This window comes from Borostomias antarcticus, assembly GCF_949987555.1.
Source record: "Borostomias antarcticus genome assembly, chromosome: 21".
Lineage (NCBI taxonomy): Eukaryota > Metazoa > Chordata > Actinopteri > Stomiiformes > Stomiidae > Borostomias > Borostomias antarcticus.
Window position 1 is genome coordinate 6,939,201 of NC_140254.1, and position 27,682 is coordinate 6,966,882.

The 27,682-nt window shown below is 47.0% G+C and overlaps 2 protein-coding genes across 2 annotated transcripts; both read right to left on the reverse strand.

The window, feature by feature from the left end:
• Positions 1–1,741: 1,741 nt before the first annotated feature.
• Positions 1,742–17,827, reverse strand: tent4a (terminal nucleotidyltransferase 4A; the record flags this gene model as incomplete). The annotated part of the gene is made up of 13 exons (XM_084455642.1): positions 1,742–1,936; positions 2,916–3,071; positions 3,649–3,804; positions 4,782–4,972; positions 5,311–5,414; positions 7,221–7,347; positions 7,790–8,003; positions 9,523–9,651; positions 12,562–12,669; positions 13,897–14,017; positions 14,124–14,170; positions 14,491–14,614; positions 17,007–17,827. 13 exons carry the CDS (start codon positions 17,825–17,827, stop codon positions 1,742–1,744), a joined length of 2,493 nt encoding a protein of 830 aa, XP_084311768.1.
• Positions 17,828–21,955: 4,128 nt separating this feature from the next.
• On the reverse strand, positions 21,956–26,905 carry srd5a1 (steroid-5-alpha-reductase, alpha polypeptide 1 (3-oxo-5 alpha-steroid delta 4-dehydrogenase alpha 1); the record flags this gene model as incomplete). The annotated part of the gene is made up of 5 exons (XM_084454889.1): positions 21,956–22,022; positions 22,152–22,302; positions 24,307–24,408; positions 26,329–26,495; positions 26,595–26,905. The coding sequence occupies 5 exons, from the start codon at positions 26,903–26,905 to the stop codon at positions 21,956–21,958; spliced, it is 798 nt and encodes a 265-aa protein (XP_084311015.1).
• Positions 26,906–27,682: the final 777 nt, after the last annotated feature.

Consider the following 27,682-nt stretch of genomic DNA (forward strand, 5'->3'; position numbering starts at 1 on the left):
TGTGAGGAAACAGCATCCCACCCCACCCCACACCCCGATCCCTCCCCACACCCCGCCAGTCCTGACCTACAGTCAAGTTCCGGTCCGTTCGGCTGTCCCTTCATCCAACCCCCGATCTTCCTAGACCCCCCCCCCCCCCCCCAAAAAAATAAAAAAATAAAAAGACACACACACACAATCAGGACAGGAGCACGGGTGAGTGTGTGTGAACGGGAGGGGGGGGGGGGGCTGTTGACTGCAGTCAGTGTTAGAGACGGGGTGGCTGCGAAACGTCAGGCTGCTGGGGGTCATAGGTCATCCTCGCGCTGACACACGCATGCACACACGGGAATTAAAACCAAAAAACTTGGGGTAGGGGGTTGAGTAAAAGCAGTTGGTTCGTCTGCTCTGTGTTGTCTCAGCTATAGCAAGAGCACCCTCTGGTGAGACATAGCGGGACTACAGGCTGCTCTCTGTCATGTGTGCATTCTGGGCTGCATCTTGTGTCCTTGCCTGGGTTTTCACGGCTATTCAAGTCCTGGCGCGCTGCCAGAGAGGCTCTGGAGACTCTTTTCACCGGGCAGCGACTCCAGAGCACAGAGCTGATGGGCAGGACAGGAGATGAAGGGGAGTCTGTTAAACCACACACACACAAGCTGATCCTGCGGTCCCTCGACGAGCACAGCAAGTCACATGCAGGGAAGAGGGATGCTGACCTGGGGTCTATCTCCATCTCTCACACACTTGGGAAAGGTTCTGTAAACCACACACACACACACACACACACACACACACACACACACACACACACACACACACACACACACACACACACACACACACACACACACACACACACACACACACACACACACACACACACACACACACACACACACACACGAGCGCGCGAGTGAAAGGTTCTGTAAACTCAGCGAAATTAAAAACTCTAAAATAAAATAAACTTATTTAAAAAAAAAAAAAACGACAAACTAAAATGCCTTTACACATACATACAATTAAATTAACATTTACTTTTTGAAAAAGGAAGAGGAGGAAAAAAAAACACGTTATTGCACAAATGAGAAACCATTTTGTTGGAAGTGAGAAAACCTTTTAAGTAGAAAACCGGGCAGCTTGGCTGCAGGGGTCACGACAAGTTCAAGGGGTCGATGCCGACGCTCCCACGATACGGCGGAAGTAACATTCCTACGAGATGCCGAGCGCCGCCGTTCCCACCCCGGCGACGGCTTCGCCGTCTGGTCTCGCCGGAGACCGAGCGCGCGGGAAACACCGGGAGTGTTGCGCGTAACAGAGGGCGTAAAAAAAACAAACAAACAGGACGTTTACATCCCAGACAGGAAGTCACCGATTAGAGAGTGCTGCTGAACAGTTCCAGGGGTTTGTGGGAGGGGGGGCGAGGTGGGGGAGCAGAGTGCATGGCGGAGGCCGCGTTCGCCGCCCGCCGTTGTCGTCGTAGCCCGTTGCCGTGTAACAAAAACAAAACAACATGCAGAGAGAGAGATAAGAGAGCGATGCGCAGCTGCGGACTGTCACTCCCGTGTTTTCTGGGGGAGGCGCGGAGTTCACTGCTGGTCTGGTTTCTCTACGGAGCGGTCTCTTCTTCTTGAGGACCGTTAAGGTAGGGGGAGGTGGAGGGGGCGTCCTCGCGTCCAGTGAAGTCTCTGACCCCCCCCCCCCCACCCCCCGATGCAGGAGAGGAGAGGGGGATGAGGGAGGAGAGGAGGAGTAGGGGTGTTCTCTATCTGCTGAGGCTGACTGGCAGGCTTTCTCCTCTTGTCTTGCGGCGCCTCCAGGTGTTACGGTTGTACTGTGTGTGTGTGTGCGCGTGTGTGTGCGCGTGCACGTGGGCGTGCGTGTGTCCGCGGTTGGCCAGGACAGGACTGTGGACCACGGCCGGGCTGTGGAAGCCTTTCATCTGGAACTTGGGACCGTTCTGGGGAGAGGAGAGGAGAGGAGAGGAGAGGAGGGGAGGGGAGAGGAGAGGAGAGGAGAGGAGAGGAGGGGAGGGGAGGGGAGAGGAGAGGAGAGGAGAGGAGAGGAGAGGAGAGGAGAGGAGAGGAGAGGAGAGGAGAGGAGAGGAGAGGAGAGGAGAGGAGAGGAGAGGAGAGGAGAGGAGAGGAGAGGAGGGGAGGAATAGTTATTTGTTGGAATGTTTACTATATCAAAAACAATAAAATAAAAATTGTTACAAACAGACTCAGTATTAGGGTTCAGTATTAAATTCTGTGAATATTCACATACAGTCTTGGGAGGTAACAGGAATTTATGGGAATAAACTGGAAAACCTTTATTCCTGTTAATTCCCATAAATTTCCAGTTTATTGCCGTTAAAGTCGCACAGAAATGGAAAAAGCATTCTGTTCCATTTTGGTTCACATAATTGGTCATAGCCTATTCACCTATTCAACGATGTATGCCCAAAAAAATTCTACTTTTGTTGTAATCTTATATCAAAGTATATCATTTCTTACTTCCTGGAAAATGGTAGGTCACGTGCAATTACGACACCAGGTACCTTAGATTTTAAGCCAATAATCTCACGACATCCACCAGTCAATCAAAACATCAACTACTCTGCAGCCTCAAGTGTTGAATATCCCGCCCGCTCGATAACGTTCCAATGAAATTCATCTAAACTATGTCCCGCCCTTGCAGCCCGTTTCAGGTGGAAATACGTCAAAGTACGGAAGCAAGATGTTCTCCAACTTCCCTTTCGGTGCGACTTTAATTCCCATCGATTCCCATCGTGAATTTTCAGGACGTTTTGTGAATATTCACAGAATTCTGCAACCCTACTCAGTACTGGTCTACGTCTAGGAGGAAACGAGAGAGGGAAGGAGAAAGAGTGTGGAAGTGTGTGTGTGTGTGACAGAGGGGTTCTCCCTGCGGTGTGTGTGTCCGCCGGCGCCTACCTTGTGTGTGTGGCTGTTGAGGGGGCTGTGCAGAGTCTGGGGGCTGGAGGGGGCGGGGGGAGGCGTGTGGTAGAAGGGGAAGGGCCCGGTGTCTATACACACCTGTCTCCCAGACATGGAGGGCATCGACAGACCACTGGGCAGGGACACACGCGTCTGGACACACACACGCACACCGGTCAGAAACAAAACAGCTGATCAGATTATACACACGGTCCATCACAAACCCTTTCTAAACTCACTTATTACAAAAATTAGAGCAAAAAGAACTGTCCTCCCGAGACTCTTCAGCCTGAGTCATGCAAAGCAACTCGACGCAATTGTGGTGGTACAACTAGACTGCGTGCAGTCAAAGTGAATGCAGTTTAACAGTTACACAATGACGTTTGACTTTGTGTTGTGTTCTGTGTTGCCTCTGTGTATGAAATGCGCTATACAAATAAAGTTTGATTTGTTTTGATTCAAGTCTCTCTCTCTATGTGTGTGTATGTGTGTGTGTGTATAATATATATATATATATATATATATATATATAATGTTTTAGTCAATTGATTGGATTTGACATATGGTTGATACGTATGAAACAGAATTTGGTTCTAGAATCCCGGGGTGAGAGAGAGAGAGAGGAGAGAGATAGAGAGAGGAGAGAGAGAGAGAGAGAGAAAGAGAGGGAGAGAGAGAGAGAGAGAGAGACAGAGAGGGAGAGGGAGAGACATGGCTCTGCTCCTCCTACCTGTGAGCCGGGGTGGATCATCAGGTGGTGGGTGCCCATGCCAGGCTTGCCGGCGGCCATGGTGATGCCCGGGGTCAGGGTCATGCCCAGCGCCTGGAAGGAGGTGTACAGGGGCAGGGCGGGGGGCGGGACCGGGCACGGCGTCGAATCAGAGTCCTGGGAAATGCGGAGAGAGGAGAGGGGGGGACAGAGGTCAGCTAGAGCAGTAGATCTCTAACTTTTTGGCTGATGTGTAAACTATTCATGTGGTTTATCAAACTTAGCCTACATTTAAAATGTTTTAATTGAATATTTTTATTTATGTAACTTAATTTTTTAAATTTATTTTATTAAGTGTACAAGTCTCACTCTAACCCCATTTCAGAACCACTGAGGTAGAGAGCTGTGCAATTCAGCATTAAAGTGTGTGTGTGTTTTGTGTGTGTGAGTTCATGGATAAGACTTGGAGGTAGTGCCTGTATCCTGAGTCCAAACCGCGTGTGTCTATGTGTGTGCGTGCGTATGTGTGTGTACTGTATCTGTGTGTGTGTGTGCGTATGTGTGTGTACTGTCTCTGTGTGTGTGTGTATGTGTGTGTCTCCGTATGTATGTGTGTGTGTGTGTGTGTCTGTGTGCATATGTGTGTGTACTGTATGTATATGCGTGCGCAGTAGATGCAACTGTAGATGAAAAAATCTACCGGCCAAGTATATATTTTTTACAGATAGCCTTCTGAAATCTAGTGGCCAATTGGAAATTTTACCTGCATTTGGCCGATGGCAGGTGTTAATTTTCAGCCCTGTGCGTGCGTATGTGTGTGTACTGTCTCCATGTGTGTGTGCGTGCGTATGTGTACTGTCTTTGTGTGTGCACGTGCGTATGTGTACTGTCTTTGTGTGCGCACGTGCGTATGTGTACTGTCTCTGTATGTGTGTGTGTGTGCTTGTGTGTCTCTGTATGTGTGTCTGTATGTGTGTACTGTATGTGTGTGTGTGTGTGTGTATTGTATGTGTGTGTGTCTCTCTGTATGTGTGTGTCTCTGTATGCGTGTGTGTCTCTGTACTGTATGTGTGTGTGTGCGTATGTGTGTGTACTGTATGTGTGTGTGTACTGCATGCGTGCGTCTCTGTATGTGTGCGCGCGCATGTCCTTACGTTGTCTGACCCGGAGAGCGAGGAGACAGAGGAGGAGGAGGCGGAGGAGTGCTGCTGGGGGCTGGCCAGAGACATGGGGGAGTCGGAGCTGTGAGGGGACACGCTGTCCCTCTGCTCCTCCCCCACGCCGCCACCGCCTTCCAGCGCACAGCCCTGGTCCGGCTCCAGCACCGGCTCCTTGGACAGAGACCCTGTCAGAGACACGCGCCACACAGACGAGACAGTGTCAGGAGAGACGGACAGACACGGAGACAGACTGACGGGGACTGTTTTCTCTGGGACAGACTAAGAGGGAACTGTTTTCTGGGTGACAGACCAAGAGGGAACTGTTTTCTGGGGGACAGACCAAGAGGGAACTGTTTTCTGGGGGACAGACCAAGAGGGAACTGTTTTCTGGGGGACAGACTATGAGGGAACTGTTTTCTATCAACACACGTGCATATAACTGAGGCGCTGACGTACACTCGACTGCACTGGTTGAAAGAGATTGCGAACACATCCGTGAGTGTGTGTGTGTGTGCAGTCTTACCCCTGCTCCCCATCCGTGCCAAGTGCCTGCCCCCCCACTTCTTGATGATCCACTCCCTGTAGTGGATCACTTCCTGTGTCACCTTGATTATCCTCCCCAAAGTGCTGTTGGTATAGAGAGAAAACATCGGGGGGAGGGATTTCAGTGTTGCACGACATTAGGAGGAGGCGGTGCGGCGGCGTCCAATTCCCTGTGCTTCAAGGGAGGAATCCCCAAAAATGCATTGGATGATAAATGGCCGACAAAGGAAGGGCAGTTCTGTTCTGGCTTAAGCATCAAGGGAAGGGAACGTCCCTGGTTTTCACTCCCCTTCACTGAGGACACGAATATATTCCCTTCCAGCTCCTAGTACATCCCACAATTCACCTCCCCAACAATCCCACAATTCACCTCTCCGCTTCTGCATTTCGAAGACGGCGCCTCAGTTGACAATAGGGATGGATGGATGTCACGGTGTGGATTTTTCTCCACCAACTAATAAATCCATGACAACACTGGTGTTACTGGCAACACTGTCTAGCCTACTATAAGAGCGCGCTTACTTTCATCTTTAACGTTTAGACCTTTGCCTTACGTTGAACAGCACTGTTGTGTAGCCTATTTGAATTCTGTGTCGTATGCCTTCATGGCTCGTCTGCAAATGCGCGATCACAGTAAGGTAAGATATAAACGTTACACTCAGTCCGGTGCTTCTTTATAATCAGAATTAGTTTATTGCCATGCAGTTTTTCACATCGCCATACTAGGAATATGCCCAAAGCAAATTCCTAGTATGTTGAAAAACTACATGGCAATAAACACATTTTGATTCTGATTATAAAGAAGCAAAGGACCGAGTGTAACTTTTATATCTTACCTTACTCTGATCGCGCATTTGCAGGCAAGCTGTGGAGGCATACAACGCTAAATTGCCTCCACAAATCGATATTGTTATGAATGGAAAGCTCAATCAATCAATCAAAGCTTTATTTGTATAGCGCATTTCATACCCAGAGGCAACACAATGCGCTTTACAGAGAACAAGGGAGGTGGGCATACGACCCACTCTCTACATATTCCAGAGGGAAGCAAAAAAACAGTAATCACCCGGGGGCCAGATAAGTGAGCTGTAAAAATTCTTCCCTGACCCCTCTCAACAAGGCGATCGAGCAAGCTCCAAGAGTATGTTTGTCTACCAGCTAAGAACATTTATAAAGCAATACATTACATTAAATTACATTTCAGAGTAAGAGAGGCTAAAAGCATCATAGGAGAGAGAACATTCTACGGACATGCTACGACGAAAGCTGCTTGAATAGACGAGAGAATAGGCTGCTAGAATAAGCTAGCCAGCTAGCTAATGGCAACACCCACTAGGTTAGGTTAGCTGAACAGCCAACAGGTGGCTAGGTTAGCTGAACTATTAGCCATAACCTCCCCTCCCCTCTTTATACTCTCTTCACATGAATTGAAACAGAAATCTAGATTTCGCTCTGTGCAACTAGCCAGGGATGCACCGATGTGAACATTGTGGCCCACACTGATAATAACAGATATTAACATTGCTATTATGTCTGATAACCGATATTTACCCATGTTGATATGGTCTGTATAAAACAAGTTTCTATGTTAATCAAATGTTATACATACTCAAAAACACATGGAAAAAGCGATAAATGATAGATTTACCACATTGTTTCCTCAACAACAACACACACGACAGCAGCTAGACAAAAATAATGATCTGCTGTTCACATCGGCCCCGTTTTGCACATCGGACAATATCCATATGATTGACGATATATCGTGTATATATATATCGGTCCTCACTCTAAGGAAGGGAATGAGGAAAGGGGCGTGTGCTAAAAACGGAACGGCAAGCAGCCTCTTTCAGACACTGCCCTCCAGTTAGTGGGAGGGGCGGAACCAACCTGTCGGCGTCTTTGTTGGGATAGGAGCGCGCCAGTGGGGACACGGCGTGTCCCAGGACGATGTAGGCGTAGTCAAACACCTGTTTGACCTGAATGGCTCCGTACGAACTCCTACCGACATCGTTACCTACACAACACACACACACACACACACACTTAAAACCCTGACCATAATACAACGCAGATATCACGTCTTTATCCAAATACAACTCAGACGTCTTCTAATACAGTATTTGCACTCATTACCATTCAGAGATAGAGGGGGGGAAACGCTGTATTTCTTCAAAACAATCACAATTGTTGTGGGGGCGGAGCAGTCGCTGGCTCGGAGATTGTCGTTTCACATAGTGACGCGGACTTTTGAGAAACGGTAACGCGCAGATAGCAGAAGGGGAGGAGTCTGGATTGAATCCGATTGGGCCGGGAGAATCTCCCGTTTCCACTGATTGGAGCAGGGAGATTCTCCCGCCTTCTAATGACGAGGCTGATCTCCAAAACCTACATCAGGAGCTTCAGACAACGCGCGCGCACGCACGCACGCACGCACGCACGCACACACACACACACACCTGGGAGCAGAGGGTCCTCTATACAGAGCAGTGATGGCCGGTGTCCGTTGGTCATGGCCTTCATGATGTCCTCCTTGGCCATGTAGGCGCCCCCGTTCCTCACGCGGATCCCCATCTTGAGGTAGTTGAAATGGCGGCCGTACAGCTCGAAGAACTCGATCAGCAGGATGCCCAGGTTCATGTTGGGGTTCTTGGCGTCGATGCGGGGGTGGAGCTACAGTGGAGGGGAGACGGGTAGAGGCGTGTGAGCCTGGGAGGGATACAGGACTGACGCAGGCATGGGGGACACCTGAGCTCAACGGGCATGAAGACAGCTGGAGGACAACGCTGTAGTGTGTGTGTGAGTGAGTGAGTGTGTTTGAGAGTCTGGCCCAGTCCCAATGTCCACCCTTGCAGACTCGCAGACTTAAGAGCGCGCTCCCGCGAAGTCCGCGAGGGCTTAGGGGTGTCCCAATGTCAACTCGGCAAGTGCGTGAGGGCTCTCCGGCAGCCATTTTGAGCCCTTTATGGCCCCTTCCCGTAAGTCTGCATTTCTGCAGACTTAGCCCAAAGGAATTACCCACAGTTCATAGTGTCGTGACGTGAAACACGGGGTTACCTGAAGAACAGCCAATAAACAAGCACGGACAGATCAACCAACCGTAACGTTCACGTTACAGAACAAAATATGTTTTCATGTTTTCAGCTGGACTTGCTTATCTGCACAAGTAGCCTTATAATTATTTTGGTTTCATTATTTTTAAGTATGGGTTATTAACCCCATGGGTTTGTATAATGTGATTTGTTAAAAAATATGTAGGCTATGGTTATAATTTACATCGATTTCTGTTGCTCTAAATCATATGATTGCCCAGTTAAAAGCAGTATGACATTAATTACCCATTTCGGTGCAGTGTTCTTTGAATTGAGATTTCCAACATGAATATGGAAAGAGTTGTGAGGTGCAGGAATGTGTATACATAATATATTATCATTCTTAAGTTAATACTTTTGGATTCATCACAAACAAGAATCACAGGCAGTAATGTAGTTCGCATATGACCACAAAATGAAATGATTTTAGTTGAACAAATGTTTTGAGGGTAACACAGAGTTCTGATAATGTAAAGGGGATTTGACTCAGCCAAAATTAATTTACACGAAGGCCTACAAGAAAAACATGTACAATTTAAAAATTGATTTAAAAAAAGCCCCACGCCCACAATAGTAAGAAATATGTTTTCACGTCAACGTAATGTGATGTCACAAGTGCTGTCCCATTCCTTTTTATACCAATTCGAGCCCTTGCAGCCTCTCGCACTCAACCACTTTACCAGGTGACGTCAATAAGTCTGTGAGGGCTCAGGGCTTGAGGGTTTAGGGGGGACATTGGGACTGGGCCTATGTGTCTGTGTGTAAGCGTGTGTGTGTATATGTGAGTGTGTGTATGTGTGAGCGTGTGTATGTGTGTGTGTTTAGGAGAGAGTGTGTGAGCCTGTGTGTGTGTATATGAGTGTGTGTGTGTGTGTGAGAGAGAGTGAGTGAGAGAGAGTGTGTGAGCCTGTGTGTGTGTGTATGTATGAGTGTGTATGTGTGTGTGAGAGAGAGAGTGTGTGTGAGCCTGTGTGTGAGTGTGTGTGTGTAAATGAATGTGTAGAGTGAGTGTGTGTGTGTGTATAGAGTGTGTGTGTGTGTGTGTGTGTGTGTGTGTGTGTGTGTAGAGTGTGTATGTGAGGGAGTGTGTGTGTGTGTACCTGCAGGAAGCTGATGACCATGAGGATGAGGCTGTAGGAGCTGATTCCTCCGGTGAAGACCTCGTTGAGATCCCTCTGCAGCAGGAACTGCTTCAGCACGAATATCAAGTACGGCAGCACTGGGTACTTCTGACAAAGAGAACAGGAGAGAACGCGGGAGGGAGAGGGAGAGAAACAGGGAGAGAGAGAGAACGAGGGAGAGAAAGAAGGAGAAAGAGAGAGAGAGAGAGAGAGAGAGAGAGAGAGAGAGAGGGAGAGAGAGAGGGGGTATCAAATAAGTTCATAGTGCCCTGAGAAAGTATTCAGGAGACTTTCATTAAAATGATCTTGGAAAAGCCTGGAGGTGGAGCATAATCATTTCACTCCCACAGGTTCAAATCTCACTTTAATACCCACTAACATGTTCAATCTCAGACCTCTCTCTAACCTAGAAGACAAGTTTCCCTCGAGTGAGATCAGCACCAGCCAGGGTGTGTGTGTGTGTGTGTGTGTGTGTGGTGTGTGTGCGGGGGTGCCTACAGTAGCTACCAGTGTGCTGCGCCCAGATGAGAGCACTCACACATCTGATGTGCTTAGCTTTCTATCCTCACCTCCCATCTACCCAGAATTCCACAGTACACCATCCATCACGCTGGACTAGAAGGAGGGCACTTCATATAGGACAATACCCCCCCCCCACCCTCCCCCAACACACACACACACACACACACAATACAAACATGACTCGCTGTGAAACGTGACTCGGACATTTCCGGTAGCTGGTTGATGGGTCACCCCTTTAGACAAGCTGACGTTATCATATTAAGTGTACGTTTGATTATGTAGACTATTTAAGGCATTGTTTTTATTTATGTACATCTCTGATATACCTGGGACGGGGGATCCACGACGCTGTTAAAACTGCCCGTGGAGCAGCCAGACCATTTTTATAGGGGTGGCCAGGCTCAGACTATTACTCACACTCGGGTGGCACAGAAACTCGTGTCTCATTAATTTTTCTTACTGCATGGCAAATCGCTGTAGGCCATATAGTAGTAAAATGTTTTTGGGGCACTCTTGTTTGCTTATGCAGGAAACAGTGACTGCCATGTAGAAGTACACCATGAGCACTCATACATAATAAGACCAATGTCATTTCAATTATGCTACTCAATACGCTCCATCTACAGTATGTGTCATATATGGTGGCAGAACAAGACTTAAGATTGGTTCTGAAATAAAGTTTTTGTTATTTTCTTTACTCTCAAATTGTTTCCACCCATTTTAAGAGACAAAATCTGAATGAAAAGTCCTCAGGCGCTATTTCAGCGAAGTGTTCAGACTTGCGAGTCTGCTTAGTTGCGGTTGAATGGGGGTGGTTGTGCTCTTAAAATGTGTCCATAGGGGAAGAGCCATAGAGAAATGGTTGAGCAAAAGTTGTTCCTGAAAAGTGGTGTAGGGTGGGGTGGCCAGAGGGCTAGCCAGGATTTAGTGTGGGGTGGCCAGAGGGCTAGCCAGGATTTAGTCTGTGGTGGCCATGGTCACCCCTTGGCTCCGCCCCTGTGGACTCTACCTGACTATCAGGATCCCAGCATGTCTGCATGAGCTACAGGTGACTGTACAGAGTCACAGTTACACTTTATTTGAAGGGGTGTGCATAAGACTGACATGGCACTGTCATGACTAAGGGAAGTGCATGAGACTGACATGACACTGTCATGACTAAGGGAAGTGCATGAGACTGACATGACACTGTCATGACACTAAGGGAAGTGCATAATACTGATGTGACACTACCATGACTCTAAGGAAAGTGTATAAGACTCGCATGTGTGTGTGTGTGTGTGTGTGTGTGTGTGTGTCAGCACTGGAGTGGAGGAGAGACAGAGGCGAAAATGCTTAAATTGACAGCCCTAACCAGAGACCCACAGAGAGTGTTTTGAGGGACAAAACACAAGTGTGAAATCCGCTTCTGTTCAGTAACAGTGTAACGTTATGACAACGTTGGTATCGGTTTGGAATAGAAAAGAAAAACAAAGCTCCAAATACTGAATTGAGCTCAGAATACCAACATACCGAACAAATAGTGAAATACTCCAATTACTTGGGCCAGCCATACCAGAGTGACTATTCAACAAAACCACTTTTTCTATGAAATACCACTGTTGTAGGCTTACACATAATGATAAATTTTTTTAAGGGGCTAGGCACAGGCTGAAATTGGAATAGTTGCACTTTAAAAGCCTTGGAGGCGCATGTCATCTTGTCATTATTAACTCCTATTCAGTCAGCGGAGTGCGTGTTTCCCAGGGCATGGGTGTCGGCAATGACAGGCACTTACAAGATGTCAGGAGGAGGGCAGACATAGCCCAAGCCATGCACTCTTCACTGATCACTCGAGAAACACAATCATTTCAATTATAAAACATCTTCAGGGCATGTTCCGTTGAACGTCGACGTCAACGGGGGAAGGACGTCAGGACGTTCAGAAGACGGGCTGACAGACGCACTCCGGCCTCCCAGCAAGACCTCAGCCGGTGGCTCCGCGGCCTCAATTCATCACAGCCCACCCGGGGTTACCAGCGGGGGACAGGGGATTCGTTTGAGAGCTTCGCAGAGTATTGCTGGGGTCAGGTGTGGGGATGACTAGCTAAGAAGACTAGCCAAACCGTCGGGCTCACACGACAGGCTCACACTACAGGATTCTTCAGCCGATTTACAATCGGAGGAGAAATCTGGTCTGGAACGTTGGTCGGTACCGATGTTCGGCCCAGATGATCTTTTCATGTGAGGGGTTGTAATCTTAAACCTCCCAATCGGCTCGCAGACTCATCGATAATATCAAGCATGTTCGATATTTAAGATTATTACATTATTACGGGGCTCACACTACAGGATATTTAAAATCCTAACCGATATTGAAATTGGGTTGTATCACGCATATAAGGAGAATCTTAACAGATGCGTGATGCAACCCGATTTCGAAATCGGTGAGGATTTTAAATATCCTGTAGTGTGAGCCCGGCGTAAGAGAGCAGCCGTGCGGACGTAGAGGCTCACCTTGACGTAGTCTTTGATGAAGCGCGCAGCTTTGACTCCGGTCTCCACGTTGAAGCTGATGTCCACTTTCACCTCAGTCTCCAGGTCAGTCAGCTTGATGATGGGCACCTGGACACGGGGGATCACAGAGATATATGCCGACGCTGTGAGACTAAAGGCTAATTTGTACTCAGTCGTCAAGTGTCGTACGACAAATGTCTGTCGACAGAAAAAAAAACAAAAAAAACCCGACATTTAGCATTTATACTTGAGCTAAGTGTCTGATCACCTCCATGGTAACTTGCGGACGCGTGGCTGATTGGTCCATGGCAACGAACGCGCCTTCTATCTAGCCATCCAATCACGGCTGTGCGACGAAAATGATGGCGTCTGCGACATTAGAAAGTTTGGTAGGTGCAAGACGAATTATAAATTATACTTAAGGAGATATACGCTGACACCGTGAGACTAAACCGTTAAAGTCTCAGCTAAATCCACACCATGCCCGACAAAGTCATCCTGTGACAAACAAGAATGGCCAGGGGGCAGATGTGTGGCCTCTGACCTACTAGATCATATGATCCTTCTGGCACACAGGGTCAGTCACAGGGCAGATAACTAGGTCTATTTTTACTAGGAAAGTATAAAGGCGGAAGTGCCGGAGGTAAATTCACATTCTACCCAGAACTACTGCTGCACAGCCTCGTGAGACCATCCTGATTTTGCGAGTTCACGTTCTGTCTCTCCACTAAATCAGCCTGGATACTGTCCATAGAGATGGTAAATGTACTGCACTTATATAGTACTTTTATCCAAAGTGCCTCATTCACCCATTCACACACACCATGCAAGGTGCTGGCCTGCTGATTGGGAGCAATTTGGGGTTCAGTGTCTTGCCCAAGGACACTTTGACATGTCGTCAGGAGGAGCCGGGATTCGAGCCGCCGACCCTACGATCATTCGGCGACCCGCTCTACCTCGTGAGCCACAGCCGGCCCAAATCCGTTTGTGCCAGATCAGAAAACAATCAGCGTTGGTTCTGAGGAATTCGAAATACAAACAGCTACGCTGGGTTGGTTTAGGTGTGTCGACGGTGAGGGGGCGGTTGAAGTCGGCGCGTGACAGACGGTGACAGACAGATGGTTTCCAACGGAGAGTTCCCAGCTGGTTATGCGAAGGACACCATCTGGCGCGTCAGGTTAACTGTTGCGCTGACTGGGGAAGTCAAAACAGATCCCCCCCCCCCGTCTGAAGAGTCCCTGTGTCGCCACCATGTGTGACACATCTCTGGCTCCTCTTTCTTTCTAGGATCCTGGAAGGAAACCAGGAAGTGTCCTCGTGCGGGCGGCTACTCACCGTGGCCTTGTCCAGGACTTTGATGGAGAACGGTTCGGCCACGTTGTGCTTGCGGAGCGCCTGCTCCAGCTCCTGTAACGGGGGGCGCTCCCATTTGCCGAACACCACCAGGTCTATGTCACTACGGCACAACACAAGAGAGATGGCGTGAGCGGTGAGGGACCGGACCCCAGTGTGGACCGAGAAGATTTAACAATCACACAAGTCCACACAGAGTGCAGTCACACCTTGTTGGGAGGTAGAGCCCAGTGCTGAAGCTGCCAAAGATCTGGACCTGGAGAGAGAGAGAGACAAAGACAGAGAGAGAGAGAGAGAGAGAGAGAGAGAGAGAGAGAGAGAGAGAGAGAGAGAGAGAGAGAGAGAGAGAGACGGAGGGAGGGAGAGACAGAGAGAAAGATTAAAACAAATGTTTTTTTCCTCTCCTTCGTCATCACTGTCACATGAACGTTGGGGAATGTTTGAAAACAAAAGAACGTTTAAGACTCCCAGGAACTGTTCAATTTGTCCATGATAAAAAATAGATATTCTAGCATTCAGTGCCATTTGAAGGGAACCCCAGCATGTGTGTGTGTGTCCTCATGTGTGTGTCCTCACATCTGCGCAGGGCCACAGCTCCTTGATGACCTTCTCAATCCTGTTGACCACCTCCTTCCTCATGGCCGCCTCCTCCGGACGAGGAGACATGAAATTGTAGAAGTCAACCACCTCCTCGTGAAGCCTGGGGGTTGATCACACACACACACACACACACACACAGACATTTTCATGAAAACTGGAGGAGAGAATCAACTTGAGTAAATAGAGGTCCACTTGCGGACAGATAGTTTGACCCCATCATAAAGCATGCCTGGCCAGGCTGTTTGCTTTATCACCGATATTTCTATGTGTGGTGAAACGGAAAATCAGAGAATGCTGACGTTTATGACCACTTGGATGCCTGGAGACAGATTTCTATTCACCCCCCATGGAAATCCATTTTCTAGGAGAGCACGCTGCCGTGTCAAAATGAAATACAGGACAGGGGGGCTGTCATTCACAATCAATTACTAGGCCCCCCAAAGGAAAAGCAGCCAGTCAGCCATGTGTCCCAAATCCTTTTCTGAAAACACTGTAAATGAATCATCCAAGCTTGGGCAGAGGGACCTGGGGGAGAAGTTATTAGTTGGGCCATGTTACTGTACAACACAACAGAGCCTTGTGATATGAATTGTGTTGAGCCTTTGATTGGTCGGGCTGAATGCTGAGATAATTGGTTATATTCCAACGATACATCATTAGAGGTGAGAAGGAGCCCTCAGCCGGACCTGGAGCGATATTAGGGCCTTCTGTGGAACTCACTTCCAACCCACATCAAAGCCACCCCCATCATCTCTTCTTTACCTCTTTAGACTTTCCTTCCAACTTTCTTCTGCTGCTTTTACCCCTTTCTACTGTTTGTAGACATTTTTTTTTTCTCAGTTGTCACTTTTTTTCTTTTTTTTTATTATACAACTTTTGTATACAAATTTGAAGTATTATTATAGACAATTTATCATATCCAATTAAATAATTGCAGTCAATCAATAGGTATAGGCCTACTAAAATTACTAGGCCTATATCAAATCCATATTCATCATATAAGTTGCAATAAATATATAGAGGAAAGAGGAGTGGGTCAAAGCATGATTATTTTTTATGAACCATCTTAGGCTATTTCTTGTGCCCAGGACAAATTCACATACACACTGCTGAAAGAATGTGGTCATATGTGAACCAGACCAATGAGCAATCTGGGTGCAATCATTTCACACCTGTACTTACAGCTGTCCACTTGTGATCAGTTCACTGATGTGTGTGTGTGTCACAGTGTGTGAACAGTCAGGGACTGATCAGAGTGGCTGAACGAAGCCATACTGAAAAGCAGGTGAGGGGCCTGCAAGACAACAAACTTTTATTTTGTACTTGCTCTTTGCAATGTCCTGTCTTTGCACTGTACGGTCTCGTCCCTGCACCCTGTCCAATGTTGTCTCTGCATTATATTGTGAATGTTGTGTACTGTCTCTAAATATGTCTAACATACTTGTTGGTCAAAAAAGCTAATTCTGATTCTAAGCCACCAGGGTGCGAGGGTGCCCCTTGAGGTCAGGACTTGCATTGCTGCATTAATTCAAATATTACATACATTTTTACAATTGGATGAAGCGCTGACCATGCATCCACGTGGAAGTGTATGTATTGTTTGCTGGTCATTTGATCAAAGTCGTGCACTTTAGACTTAGTAATAAAAAGACCCTACGTTATAGAACTTGCTTTCCTACCCAGCGCCAAATTCTTGCACAGAAAACTTACAGATGGGTGCAACCAACCATTACAAATATCACAAGTTCATGCAACACGATTTGTAGCTTCCTCTGAGGGAGCATATGGTTAGGTTTACGTAGCGAGGTATGACTAAAACACCAATCGGCCCCCAAAAACACCCGTGCGAACTTGTCAGTTGGCTAGGATTAATGGCTTGCTAGCAAACCGTTAGCTAGCTAGCTAGCTAACTTTCTCTTAAAATAAAAAAGAATGCTAGCTATAAAAGAAAGGCATGGTTGGATGGAAAGGGTTAGCTCAGTGATAGTTCAGGGATGGGTACATGGGTTACTTAACCCCATAGCAATTTTGTATTAACGTTACTTGACACCACATTCCAGAAGTTACCAAACCATCGGCCTCAGATTGATCCATTAACCTGCTAGCTACTGGCTACTCAAGAGAGCCAGCTAGCAAATTATCTTGATTGTAGATAGCAGCTAACCCAGCGAGCTAGGCTAGCATTGACTGGCAAGCCTTGCTTAGCATGCTAGCTAGCCAATGTGCAGGTCAAAGCGCAGCCAGACACATCGGCCAATACAATCTAACCCAACATCCCTCTCTGATTTTATAAGAAAAGCAGGTAAGCTAGCGTTACAATGGATGCCTAAAATAACTCTTTGCTTAACATTGGGTGATCCTGACAGTCACGGTAGGCTGGAAAGACTAGCCAACTTATGAATAAATAGTATGTGAGCTAACCTGACTGCGCTAACGTTAGCCAAGTCAGCCAGTAGCGAATCATGCGAAATTCAAAATCTGTCACATCTCACCCGTCTATTCCGAGGTTGTATTTCCTCGTCTTCCAGGGGGTCCCGGTGCCCGCATCGTAGTTGCCATTAGAGTAGTTAGACAGCAGGTAATTCATCCCATAGGTGCTCGCCTTGTTGTCACTTTTCCTTCTGCTCGGATGGTGATTGTGGTGATTTAAAGGTGCAGACTGGGGTTGAATCTTCACACAGTTCTGCTGAAAACTGTACTGTGGGTGATGGTCCTGAAGGTGACGATGATGATGGTGATAATGGTTGACTTCATTATGCATGCTGTCATTGAAGCTAAAGAACAGATTGGCACCTCCGGCGTTTTTATTCATGTTGTTTCCCGTTACATATCCATTTCCACCGCCACTAGTCCTTCCCAGTGAGCAGATGGAAGATGGACTGTCTGTTCCAGATTCCAACGAGGACGAGGAGGAGACGGATCCCGTCTTCTGGGGCAGTAGTCTCCCCTCTCCGGTGTCCGCCGCGTTCGGGGTCAGAGGGTTCGGCACGTTCCCGTTCGATAGTGATATTCCGAGAGAGGAAAATGCGGTGTCGTTAGTGATAGTGCCACCGTCCGTAACGCCGTGATGGCTGCTGTTCAGACCAGCAGTACCGTTACTGCTGCTGCTGCAAATGCTCTTGCTCGCTGCTACGGCCGCGACATTTTTAAAAACGTCCAACGCAGGAGAATTCACGCACAGGTTGTGGTTCTGGTTGTGGCGCTGGCCGGCGTGTATCCGTCCTACTCCCTGAGAAGTCTCCCAGACGTGCATCCATAAGGCGTTCGCAGGTCCTTTCTGTTCGGGCTGAATCCAAGCTACCCTAGGATCCATTCAACTTCTCTTCTGGGTGCCCCCTCCTCCGCGCAAAATCAGTGCCCGTTAAAAATACGCGACTGCCTGGACCGAGGGAAATTTCGAGCGATCTGGGTTACAAAAATTAATAGAACCGCTAAACGCCGAATTGAATTAGGACCATTGATAAAGTGGTCCTTTTCTATCCGCTAGCTGAAAACTGCTAGCAGATTCCTACGGGAATTCAATATGGCGTAGTCTCTTCAAACCGGAGCAACATGCGCATGTGTGCAGGACCGTGAACACACCCCCCGTCCACCGCCCACTCCCTGATCCCCGATCACAGCTGGAAGACTTAGTTCACTAATTGCACGTTACCGCAGTTCAATGTAAATATTTGAACACTATTTGATACTAGTATGCCCAATCAACATATTTTCTGCATACAATATTTATTACGGCACCAGAGTCCAGATCCATGGCTTACTAATGACGGATACATATAAATGTAATGTTAAAATGATAAGGTCACAGTGACCATTATAGTATACTAGGCTACCATCTGAAAATATATAGCTCGGGAAATAATTTTGCCTGCTATCAGACAGAATTGTCACCTCGTACACTCCAGTTCCATCCTCAACTCGATGGACCGGGTGGATTCAAAGGTCGATCTGGATACCTTTAATCTACCTTTGAGACACGCTGGTACACTCACGGAATGTCATACAGAACTCTATTCACTGCTTTTAATATTTAACATTAGCTCACATTTAGTTAAAATTGACAGGGCAGTGTGTAAGCAATGTATGTAGTAGGTTGAATCTTGAATATATGTAAATTACACGTCGGCCAAATCAGTTTACAAATAAATAGGCAGTATTATATTGCAGTGGCCTACATAGCAGTGTTTGATCGGAAAATACACTGTGCAGATGGGAGAGTTCCCATATGCAATCAAACGACCATCTTCCAGATCATTAAGCCCAGTGATGGGTTTCAGACAAGCTGGGGCAGCAGGCAACTGGCAGCACCTTCTGTGTGTGTGCCTTGCATAATGTCTACTCCCCTCCCGGCTCACGTGCATGTGACAGAGCCAAGGAAAACCCTTCCGAGCAAGCATGTCAGCTAGGATAGCTTTCTCCCTCAACATACACTCGTGGCTGTTTGCTCCAATGTATGCTTCAGAAAATGAAAAGAGCCCCCCTCTCTCCAACCCCCCTCTCCGTGGCAGCGATAAGGCTATCTGCTGACTGAATGGGTCGTTCTCACAGGATTGAGGCCTGGATAATGTACTCTGGCAAGCTGCTGTGGAAGCCTTACTCTGTGTGTGTTCAGGATCAGCTCATAACCTCATTGTTAACTTTCCTGAGGTTACTACACTGGGAATGACTGGAGCAATGCTGACAAACCCCTGCAGTGGAGGGAGGGAGGGGGGGAGAGAGAGAGAGAGAGAGAGAGAGAGACAGACAGACAGACACACACCCTGCTGAAATGGAACTTGACAACAATATGCTTTCTAGAGTACTTGCTAATGTAAACAGAGGATGATATTTTTGGAATGAAGGGAGTGGGAGCAGGCTGGATTGACTGGTGATGGAGAGGACCTAGTCGTAGCATGCCCTGGACACAGAATGAAACTTCTCTGCAGGTCTGGCTTTAAGATGCTACATCAACAGTCGCTTTGTTTAATTAATACATATTATACATGTTCCTTTGAACATATTTAACAATTTAAACTGCCACTCAGGTCAGGACTGTTATCATATGATGGTAGCAGGAGGGGAGAACAGAGACTAGGCAGAAGTAGTGAGACCTCAGCAGTCATCGTTCACACACCTGAGAATAAGGAATGTTATCATGTATTGTCAAAGTCCATTGTATAAAACCAGATGAAAGCAAGCATTGTTTATCATTATACAGTCTTAATGGTCCCCTCCCCTATTATGAAAAACTCAACTTTTCAGTGAACACATACATTTGGGTCTCTGATGGGCCCACTAACACACAAACTGAAATAAGAAAACCCAGTCATTTGTTTTGGGGGGGGGGCAGCCATTCAGATTTGCTTCCCCTTCTGAGGTCAGTACAGGACTCAACAGGACCATTAGAAACCATTCTGAAACATCCTGCTGCATTTGCATTGTTTGAATTTCCGGAAGCACTGAAGGAGTGGGAGTGGAGAGCAGCAGCTCATTTGCATTTAAAGATACAGACACAGAAACAGCCCGTCTAGAACAGGACTGACAGAGGGGTATAGAGGCATGTTATAACACATAATCTGAATGGCATTTTCAGCAAAAATATTCAAAGACATGTTTTGGGGACCCGAGAAACTTCAATTAACTTGTTGAAAGGGAGCTTAATAGGGGACCTTTAATGGTGGTGTGCATAGGTAACCAGAACAGCCTGGGAGACCACCCACGCATGGTGATGAGGGCACTACTGGGTGAACTGGGAGATCTGGGATAAAAGGTAATGGGTTATGTTGACAGACAGCACTGGAGGGTGCACCCAAGGCTGTTACACGCCATGTCTGAAATGTTCCCCCTTTTTTCCTCTCCTTTCCTCGTCCATCGTGTTCTCTGTGGGTCTCAGGCAAAGTAGTCTGACTCAATGGATGTAGGTTTTGGGGATAAGGAAACCTGGAAAGGACAGAGAAGACTGTTCTTCCTCAGGAGGCTCAGGTCCTTCGAGGTGTGTAGCAGGCTGCTGCAGATGTTCTACCAGTCTGTTGTAGTCAGCACACTGTTCTTTGCCGTCGCCTGCTGGGGAGGCAGCATCAGGTCTGGGGAGACAAGCTGAACAAGCTGGCGAGGAGGGCTGGCTCCGTCGTTGGGCAACAACTGGACAGCCTGGAGTCTGTGGCAGAGAGGAGGATGAGGGACAAACAGAAGTCTATTCAAGACAACCCCTCCCATCCCCTCTATGACGAGCCGTGGCAGATGGGGAGCACTTTCAGCCACAGGCTCATCCCACCCAGGTGCAATACGGAGCGGTTCAGACGTTCCTTTGTGCCAGCAGCCATCAGACTGTATAACAGTGCCTGAGCATTCCATGTGTCATAGAGGTGTGCATGTATAGTATGCATGTATCTATACATGTATATTACTGGATATACCTAAACAGTCTGGACGTATGTACGTATTATGTATACTCCTTGACTTATCTGCCTGTATAGTTATTTTTTATATATTGACAATGTATGTCGGAACATGTATATCTTACCCTATTGTAATTCTATACTGCACAGTTATTGTACATATATGGATGTATATAGTCCCTCATATCCCTCTTTCTATGTTGGTACTTCCCTTATCTAGTGCCTTTATTGTTACTCTGTATCTAGTGTTTCTTTTCTTTCCAACCTTTCTGTAATTTTCAACTGCTGAAACTCCAAATTTCCCCCTGGGGGGATCAATAAAGTATCTCATCATAAGCCTTCATTCGGTTATTACTGACCAATCAGTGGCGACAGATCTGAATTCCGGCCCAATCAGATTCAATCCAGATTTCGAGAAACAACAACCTAGCAACCGCTCCGCCCAAGATGATTGATTGTTTAGAGAAATACAGCCCCCCCCCACCCCTGAATGGTAGAGTCCAGCCAGACCTTCCTCCAGCGCTGGCTCAGCGTAAACGAAGTGTGGAGACAGGTCTGGCTGTGCAAGACTACTAACAGGTGACGTGATCAGATGTCATTAATCCATGTCTGTGTCCCCGGGCCTGGCTGAGGGGCTCGGCTTAGACCACAATCCATACCGCTCATTTCATGCATGAGCGAGTTATTGAGAGCCATGTTTGATCTGGGTTTGATCATCTGGTCTTCTGCTCAACACCCGGAACCAGCTGGATGCCTGCCTGCCCACCAGCCTGGTAAACAGACTGGCTGCCAGGTTGCATTTCTGTCCAGAAACAGTCACCTTCTCCTGCTTTCCCTGCGTCTGGGGAGGCGGAGGAAGGTTGGCATGAACAGACAGAGCGTTCCCAAAAAAGTAGCATGCTTCCAAAATTACAATGTTCCAAGATTTAGCATCAACGTTTTCTGCAAAAAAATACAAATAATTCTCAGTGGAAACCTTAAGAATGGTGTGGTGGTGATTCAATGCTTCTTGCGTCTCTTCTCGTGGAAAGAGTCGCTGAGTTAAATGTTCTTGAAGAAAATGTTTAAAACAGAAACGGTAACAGGGCCTTTCTGGATTTGGGGTAGTCTTCAAATTTAGTAAGGTACCACCTAGAGAGAGAGATAGAGAGAGAACCCCTTTTACTCAGAGCTCAACACCTATGCACACAAGGAATCTAAATTGAGTCAGCGTGCTTGTGCGTGCATGCTTGTGTGTGCGTGCGTGTGTGATGCTCTCACTTGTGGTGTGCCACGGCCCTGCTGGCAAGGACAGTGAGGGTAAAGACAGCAAAGGCGGCGCTGTGGATGGAGTGAGCCGCCAGGGAGAACCCGGTCCACTCCACTATCTCCCCGAAGAAGTTGGCTCCCGACACGTACTCAAACATGCCACCTGTGGGGTAAACCATGGGTTAGAGCAGGGGTCCTGTCTCCTGTTATTTTGGGGGCCAAACCTGCAGCCGTACCGGCAAGCGGAACTGCCTTGAAGTCGTTCATTCGCCGCAGTTCATCGCCTCTCGTGTGAATCACATCTTGGCACGTCTCTCCGTGTTCCTCGTAGTCTGAACAGACATTGAGCCAATACATCTTCAGAGTGGAGGACATAAACACACAGCGTGACGCTGACCATAGAAGGCCATTCATTCCCCCGGCGCTGACTACATGTGCCGCTGGGGCTGCCTGCGCTGACCGAGAATGTGCGTGGGAATTCCAGACGTGCCTGGAGTTTCATTCGGCGCGACGCAGCCGACAGGCATTTCCAGCCTCTGCTGCTGGGGCTTTGTGTCTCGAAGGCGTCAGCGTGGATCATTCCAGCACGTCCTCTACAAGTGTGTTTATTTTTGTGCGCGTGTTGTAGGCAGTGACCTTTCAACCCTCCGCGAGGGGGGGCAGGATACTATGGCTTAACGGCTGAAGCGGGAGATGTGGTCTGTGACCTGCGTGCTTCCTGTTTCAGGTGTGTCCAGTAAGCTCTGTCACAGCAGGCTGTCAAACACAGTTACACAATTATCCTCTACTCAGTGGCCGGGGGGGATCCTCCTCCTGCTCTCTCTCTCCACCCCTCTCCCTCCATTCCTCTCTCTCTCTGGCTGATGTAGTGACTCATTCACATAAAGCAGTGGTTCCCAACCTTTCTTCCCTAGAGCCCCCCTAACTTACACCTGATGGAATTTGTGCCCCCCCTCCCAAAGTCGTTGTGAACGTCCAGTGTGTGTCGACCTCCGTAGGACGTAGACTGGACATCCAGTGTTGACCTCCGTAGGAGGTAGACTGGACGTTCGCAAATTCCATCAGGTGTAAGTTAGGGTACAATGAAGCGTTTAAACAGCTTAGCAGTAACGTCAATGTTGACGCGATTCAGTCTCAGATTAATTTGCTGAATTTATATACGTAGAATTGTAGTGTAGTAGACTTTTGGCCTCAGACATAATCATGTATTTTGTTATAACTGCTGTGTGACATGTCAGTGACAAGATTCTTTAACAAATATTTGTCTTGCTAAATATGATATTAAGGCCTCAATTTATTTGAGGCCTGGCGACCCCCTGCGATCGTTGGCGCCCCCCTAAGGGGGGCCCGGAGTTGGACCCCAGGTTGGGAAACCATGACATAAAGGATATTTTACCTTAACCCAGCACCCATTGCCTGATGCGCGTACTAAATCCTGTCCCGACTAGTCATTACATTAGTCATTTTTATCCAAAGTGACACACAATAACTGCATTTAACACAGGAAGGCAGTGTACTACTACTAGCCAGAACACACAAGTGCATCTCCCTTTTAATAATAAATTTGGAATATGTAGAGAGTGGGTCGTATGCCCACCTCCCTTGTTCTCTGTAAAGCGCATTGTGTTGCCTCTGGGTATGAAATGCGCTATACAAATAAAGCTTTGATTGATTGATTTAAAGAAGTGACTAAGAGCATAATCTAGTGCTAAAGCCAAAGTGCAAGAGTAGCAAAATAATAATACAATAGGTGCCTAAGAGGGAGGATCCTGGTAGTACTTCTTGAAGGTGAGTTTTGAGATGGGCAGCAACTCTGCTATTCTGAGTCTGACTTCAGTGAGCAGTTCAGTCCACCACTGCGGGGCCAGGACAGAAAAGAGAAGTAACCATGTTTATTGACCGCAGGGGCCTTGGAGTGACGGGGCAACCACTCACCCCGAGGTAGCAGAGCGTAGTGGTCGGGAGGGGGTGTAGGGCTTGACCATGGCCTGGAGGTAGGAGGGAGCTGTACCTTTCATTGCCTTTTAGGCTAGTATCAGAGTTTTAAACTGGATGGGAGCTGCTACAGGGAGCCAGTGTAGAGAACGGAGTAGGGAAGTTGTGTGGGAGAACTTGGGGTGGTTCAACACCACGCAAGCAGAAGTCGTGTTGATGGAGCGTATCTCACCTACAGGTATCTTGTAGCCGGTCTCTCCAGGCTTGCGCAGGTTTCGCAGGATGTGGTCCGAGTGGATGTTTACAATCCAACCCACCAACCACAGAGCAGATCCTAGAGATCAAACAGGTGCTTAAAAGCCAATCCACCAAACCACAGAGCAGATCCTGAAAATCAAATAGCCATGGTGATGGAGAAAGTGATGGTTTCTCATTACATAGATGATGGCATTCAGACATGCTAGCTACATCATTAAAATACACGCCTGTTTCATAATTCTAATAAACAGTAATGTTAATAATAATAATAATAACAATCATCATCATAGTAGTAATACATTACAGTAATTTAGCAGACACTAACTCTCAGTATTAGACTATGGAGATATTATTTATAGAATTGCTGCTCCATCTATTCATAAGCACCTGGACACAGACCATCATTCTGCCCTCAGACCCTTAGATTTGTCACTGGTGATGGTTCTGGTACACACTACTGTGTCCTTTATGCCAAGGCGGGCCGGGCCTCTCCGGCAGAGAGACGCGACAAACACTGGTACTCATCTGTAATGCCATTATTGGAAAGCTCCCTCCTTGTATTACTGTACGTCTCTGCTGGAGTGGAACTGGTCCCTATCTGATGCGCTCGGCCGAGCTACTTTTTCTTGAAGTTCCTCAAGAACAGACAGAACGTGGGGAATTAACTTTCTCTTTTAGAGCCCCAACCTCTTGGAATGAGCTCCAAACATATCTAGACATCAGCTCTCTGCCCTCATATGGGCAGTTTAGAGCTCTGGCTTTGAACATTCCTGACTCTGTTTGTTGCTGTTGTTGATGATCGATTGTTGATTATATGAGCAGGACTCTTCTACTTTTATTATCGTTCTAATTGTATTATTCATGCAAGTCTACTGTTTATTGTGCTTAATTTTATTGGCATTGTGTTCGTATATTATGTTGTACAGTATTGCCTTTTTTCTATTTTTGTTTGCTTTGTAATCTCGGCTGCATTGAAAACTAGAAATGGTGCTCAGTGAACACAGACCTCCGCCCCTGAATGCATTTCGTGGCTCTGTGCGCGCCAAAATTGAATGGATTCTAAATTGGCCCATGCTTCACCCCTCCACCGAGTTTCATGAAAAGCAGTCTGCTAGTTTTTGTGTAATCCTAATGCAAGTGAATGGCTGTCCGGGCCGTGTTTGTGCGGCTCGTGATTCACTGGGGCGGAGGTAAAAATGACTGGCGATGAATGGGCGGCTCTGTGGCGCCCACCCCTCGGGTCCTAGCCAGTGGGGGGCAGTGCGGTGCACTCCGGGCTCTCCCCCTGCACACCTCTGTCCAAACTCTGTGTCTCTAGCACCCCCACACAGGCTTCTTTCTAAGTTTTGTTTTCATTCGTGGATCCGGCCTGTGATTTGGATCTGCTCCAAAATGTAATGGGTTCTAAGGTGGCCCATGATACATCTCTTCACCGAGTTTCATAAAAATCGGTTTGGTAGTTTTTGTTTAGTCTAAAAAATTAATGGAAGTGAATGGGCACTCCGGCCATGTTTGGGCGGCCCATGAACCCGACCCATGCGTCGGATCTGCTCCAAAATTGAATGGGTTCTAAGTTGGACCATGCTACGCCCTTCCACAGAGTTTTGTGAAAATTGGTCCAGTAGGTTTTGCGTAATCCTGCTAACAAACATACACACGCCACCGAAAACATTAACTTGCTGTGCCTGAGTTAATAAGGGCTTTCCCCTCAACTGTATTCCCGAGAATTAAATAAAAGTTATGGTGATGATGATGATCCAAAGCAACTTACAATAATTGCATTTAACCTATAGGTAGGCCTAGTCGGTGTACTGCTATTCGCCAGAACTCACAAGTGCTTCTCCTTTCTAAACAAGTAAGAGCTTAATTTAGTGCTAAAGTCAAAGCACAAGAGCAGCAATATAATAATATATCATTTTAAAGGGAGTATAAGCAAAAACAAGATGCACATACTATTTTTCTCTGGGAGTGATAGTAGTGTAAGAGCAGACCTTACCCAGGATGAAGCAGGGGTGTGTAACCCAATCCGCAGGGTACTGTGCATAGTGACTGATGTAGCGCACCTGCATGTACCCATTATAGATGCAGAAGACAACGGCCAGGGCAAAAGACAAAAAAGGTGTGGATTTCCCTCCTCTAATTAAAAATGGATAGATAAGAGACCTGAAACAGAGCAAGACTTCTCCGTGAGCCATCGTCACACCAACATAACCTACATGTAACTAGGCCACTCATTCATTTCCCATCAGAATATGAGCTTACCTTTGCACATAATGGCAGAAGTACATAGCCAGTAATAACTGATTGGGTAGCAGAGAGGTTCTGGCGCAGGATGTCCACACCACTAGACAAACAGGCACCCAGAATGCAGGTAGTTCTTGCACAAACCAGGCGAATTTCACGTTGACGGGGAATCCATATTTGCTCGAAGCATAACGGCCATAGGGAACATTCTCGAAAAGTAAAGTCAGGAATGTGCATGCTGCCATAAGCATCATGAAGTAAGCCGAGCAGTCCAGGACGTACAACTCCTCTGCTTCGGAAGAGAAGAGCTTTGAAATAATACCGTCCATCGTAACAGGTTAAGTTGTGCGTTAACCAGAGAGAGGTCTCGCCAAAAGGCACCCAATGTAAATGTATAGGTTTGGTTGTCACGCGCGAGCAACTAGTCTGTCCAGCCCATGGATGTATTAGGTCTAGCCCCAATCACAGCCAAGACAGTAGGGCAGTTGATCCAAACAAACCAATCCAAACGCGTCGTTTTGCATAGACCAATGTCGAGCCAATAGAAAACTTGGTTCAATGCTATTCAACCATTATACCTTCAGGTATTTAACGAGCATGTCAAAACTATTGGAAAGATCGATAGCTAGATCGATAGACAGACAGACATACAGACATATAGATAGATAGATGATCCCCCAGGGGGAAAGTTGACGTTTCAGCAGTGGAAATTACATACAGGTGGGAAAGAAAAGGACACTAGATACAGAGTAACGAAAAAGACACTGTAATGTTAGTAGCATAAAAAAAAGGAATAACAGGGACTACATCCATGTAACCCCCTTTAATTCTTCGATTTTAATGATCTTCAGTATTATTTCAGGGGTGAGAATGAGAGAAAGTCCATTCACACATATAATTATGGAATACCAATGTGCCCTAATTAAATATATAAATATAAATATGGCTATGAAATGAACCTGTAAATAACACATAAAGCAATATATAAATAAATTGAAATATATATAATGTAAATATAAATATATAAATTCACAATGCGAGAATTTTTCCCTGAGCTCTAATACTGCTGGATTTATTTATTTATTTATTTATTCATTCATTTAATT